We start from the raw sequence: 3,773 nt of genomic DNA on the forward strand, positions 1-3,773 counted from the left end.
TAGTACTGCAGGTCGGGTGGCGCCGTAGGTCAGCAGGAAGCGTATTGGTGTACATATCTCATTCCAGCCTGTTGTTTCCCTCCATACAGTTCTGTGAGGACTTCAAGGAGACCTGCCCCCTGTGCGTGCCCTGTGGTCTGCAGCTGGCGGAGAAGACGCAGCCCCCCGTCATCAGACACTTTGGTCTGCAGGTTTTGGAGCACGTTGTCAAGTAAGGCACATCTCCTGTGGTGTCCAGGATTGGTTGTGTATGGTGTGTTGTACTGTGTGTGGATGTCGGTGCGCATGCTGTCGAGGATTTGTGTTGTGCACCTGCTTTGCGTTCAGCCTGCGTTCTGCATGAGTGGCGGAGTGTTGCGGAGCTGCTGTGAGCAGAAGATAGGCCGGCTGTAGTAGTCTGCGGTTTGCATTGATGCTGCCGCTTCTTTTATTCATGGCTGGGTGACTCCTTTGCTCTTTCTACTCACTCAGGAAACCCCGCACCCATAGGTCTGTATTTAGACAACCTGCAGCCTAAAACCTTTATTTTTAGATGAATGCATAATCTGTGTCCACATAAAATCTTCCTCACTTCCTGTCCTGGCCACCTCAATGTTATTGGCGTGAACTGAACTTCCTGTCTCCCCTCCCTAGAGTGCGGGACTGAGAGGCAGCTTGGCTCCCGGCCTGTGCTGAACATCTACAAGAAAGTACACTGTCGTGTAGAAACAGAAAGTCCCATCTCACCCCAGTGCCAGAGTAGCTGCTGGGACAGGAAGTGAAGGGAAATTCCCTTAAGGGGGACACACACAGCAAGGCAGATCCAACCCTTCCAAACTCCCTCTGAAGCTAATAGGAAGCTCTTTGAGGGGTCCCTCTATTTGGTAATCCCGATTTTTGTGTTATTGAAGACTAAGCCAGAATATGATTTCCTCTAGAGACATCAGGCTGGCACAGATTACTCTGGATCAGACCGGGGCATTTTATGGCCTGGGGGCCAGAGCCGGCCCTTTGTCTGTACCTGTCCGGCCTGCGAACCGGTCATGGACCGATCACTGATCTGGGCTTGGTTATGGTTGGCTGGCCTCCAGTGGATGTGCTGGCCTCCAAGGCTGGTATATGTCAGCGACTGGTCCGTGTCCATTCTGTGGTCCTCTTTGGTCCTTGGTTGCTAGGACTGCTGGTTTCCTAGCAACCAGTGACTTGGGGGGTACTCGCCGATACCGAATACCGCTCATTAACCACTTCAAGACCAGGTGTTTAGACCCCCTTCCTGGCCAGGCCATTTTTCAGTGTTCAGCGCTGCGATACTTTGACTGACGTTTATTCCGTCATGCAACGCTGTACTGAAATGAATTTTATACCATTTTTTGGGGACAGATAGGGCTTTATTTTGGTGGTATTTAATCACCACTGGGGTTTTTATTTTTTATTATAATTAGGAAAAATTACAGAAAATTTTGAAAAAAAAAAGTTTTTTAGCGTGTCTGAGCGGACGTCTAGAGACGCCCGCTCAGATCTAGAGAGCTCCGGGCTGGCCGTTTTTCTACTACGGCCGGCCCGGAGGCAGTTAAGGAAGCCAGGTGGCATGTATTGACTCTCCCTCCCTGCACTGCTGGTTTCCTAGCAACCAGTGACTTGGGGGGTACTCGCCGATACCGAATACCGCTCATTAAGGAAGCCAGGTGGCATGTATTGACTCTCCCCCCCTGGCTTTTTGGCCAATCAGAAAGCCGGGAGGCAGGTAATGATTCGCCGTCCGGCTTCCTGATTGGCCGGCTTCCCAAGCAATCAGGAAACTAGGCGGCGAGTCACCAATTGACGAGGGAGCATGGAGCCGGCTTCCTGGCCAATCGGGAACCCTGATACTAGAAGCTTAGGTATCGGAGCATTTGGGGGAGTACGAGTACTCATCCAAATACTAGGCACCGATACTGGTATCGGTGCATCCCTAATATTTATCAAACCAAAATGGAAGTTTATTTGTAGGGGTTTACATGCAACTAATAATGCACTATTATATCCTTTACCCACCTGAAGAGTTATCATGTCTGATGTATCTGCCCCCCCCCCCTTGTGCAGGTTTCGCTGGAATGCCATGGAACGAGGGGAGAAGGTGTGCCTGAAGGATAGCGTGATGGGCCTCATCGCTGGTGTAAGTCTTATCCAAAAAAAGAAAAGAGAACCTGTTTACTGCCATATACACTCAGTGGCCATAAAAATGTGAACCCCCCTGCCCGGTGCTGTGTTGGACCGCATACAGCTATCATTGTGAAGCATTTTGTGGTCTGGCTGTTTGGGGTTGTAATTACCTGGCCCCCACCATGTTCTCCTGCCAGGACCCCCCTATACTGTAGCAAACATTTGAGGAGTCCTATGTTCTCCTATATTCAAGGTTTTCCCCTTTTGAAATGCCCGAAAACTCTATAGTACAACTTGCTTTTAAAATGCTTGACAGCTACAGGAGTAGCAATTATTAAACCCCCATAATAACATTATTTCATTGGGGGAGGGGCTTCTTTTCTGAATTCTGGTTTTGATTTCCCTCATGTGACCTAAAGCCTAGGCAAAGCAACCATGGGAAGATTTAACTTCTTTAGAGACTGTTTATAGTCAGACACACCGCCTGGTCAGCTGTGAGATAAGAGGATCGCCACAACCCAAACATTGTGCAGCCAAAAACATATATGTTCCTATAAAACAGCCAGCTATACAGAGGGGGAAGGCCAACACGCATACAAGTCCATCACATGATCAGTCCGATCTCATAGGCACGCACAACTCTCCTACAAGGTTCTCCGCATGCCAGAGCTTGACACTTGTATCTTTTGCAGGGCATTCGCCCCATCTTAGAGGAAGAGGGCCACATCAAGGACGTGTTGGCCAGGATTGTGGTGGAGATGATAAAGCGGGAATGGCCTCAGCACTGGCCGGACATGCTGAGCGAGCTGGACGCTCTCACCAAGAACGGGGTAAAGAGCTTACAATGTGTCCATAGCTCTGGCCATTGGAAGACTGAGGTGGGGAAATCGGGGGTCTGTGGTTGTCATCATCGTTTGTGGCCCCCCCCCCCCCATTCTCTCTTTTGCAGGAAGTTCAAACGGAACTGGTCATGTTCATCCTCTTACGACTGGCGGAAGACGTGGTGACATTTCAAACTCTGCCAACCCAGCGGAGGAGGGACATCCAGTCTACCATGACACAAAACATGGACAAGCTCTTCACCTTCATGCTGGGAATCCTGGGAGACAGCGTGCACCACTATCAGCAGCTGGTGTGTTTGTATTCTGTTCCTATGGGGGGGATAGACCTGAAATCTGAACGTCAGATGAGTGAGCTCCGTGATTTCTTCCTCATTTAAACATGTTCTGTGTTCTATTTATTGCAGAAAGGAGACCCAACACAGAAGGAGAAGGTGAGGGCTGCCTGCCTGCCTGCCTGGGGAAGAAAAGCTTCTCCTTTGTTCCCCAGAAAATCCAACTCTATTCTATTGATGCAGATGTCTCCTTTTTGCTCTTTTCCTCCCTTACCCCCCTCAATTCCTGCCCCCTCCACCTCTCTACTTCCACTCCCTTCCATCCCCAACCCCCCCACGGAGAAGAGCAACTAGATGGCAGGGGTGGCAGGGTTGGTTTTCATTTTTTTTCTTTATTATTTTTTTACAACTTTTTTTATTTTGTTAATTTGTATTTAATTTTTTACTTTTTTAAAATTATCTTTTACTTTTATTTATTTTATTATTTTTTGCTTTTTATCAATTTAACTTTTTAAAATGTATATTTAAACATTTTTTT

General features: G+C 48.3%; 1 protein-coding gene across 1 annotated transcript in view; it reads left to right on the forward strand.

Annotated features, from left to right (window-relative positions):
- XPO5 (exportin 5) overlaps nucleotides 1-3,773 on the forward strand; it is a 31,610-nt gene that overhangs the window by 319 nt on the left and 27,518 nt on the right. Inside the window, exons 2-6 of the mRNA XM_018555728.1 lie at nucleotides 90-211; nucleotides 2,062-2,134; nucleotides 2,814-2,951; nucleotides 3,071-3,253; nucleotides 3,368-3,394. Coding sequence (XP_018411230.1) covers nucleotides 90-211; nucleotides 2,062-2,134; nucleotides 2,814-2,951; nucleotides 3,071-3,253; nucleotides 3,368-3,394 — 543 coding nt within the window. The remainder of the gene's footprint in view (nucleotides 1-89; nucleotides 212-2,061; nucleotides 2,135-2,813; nucleotides 2,952-3,070; nucleotides 3,254-3,367; nucleotides 3,395-3,773) is intronic.

Source organism: Nanorana parkeri, unplaced genomic scaffold (genome assembly GCF_000935625.1).
Source record: "Nanorana parkeri isolate BGI_ZX_2015 unplaced genomic scaffold, ASM93562v1 scaffold210, whole genome shotgun sequence".
Classification (NCBI taxonomy): domain Eukaryota; kingdom Metazoa; phylum Chordata; class Amphibia; order Anura; family Dicroglossidae; genus Nanorana; species Nanorana parkeri.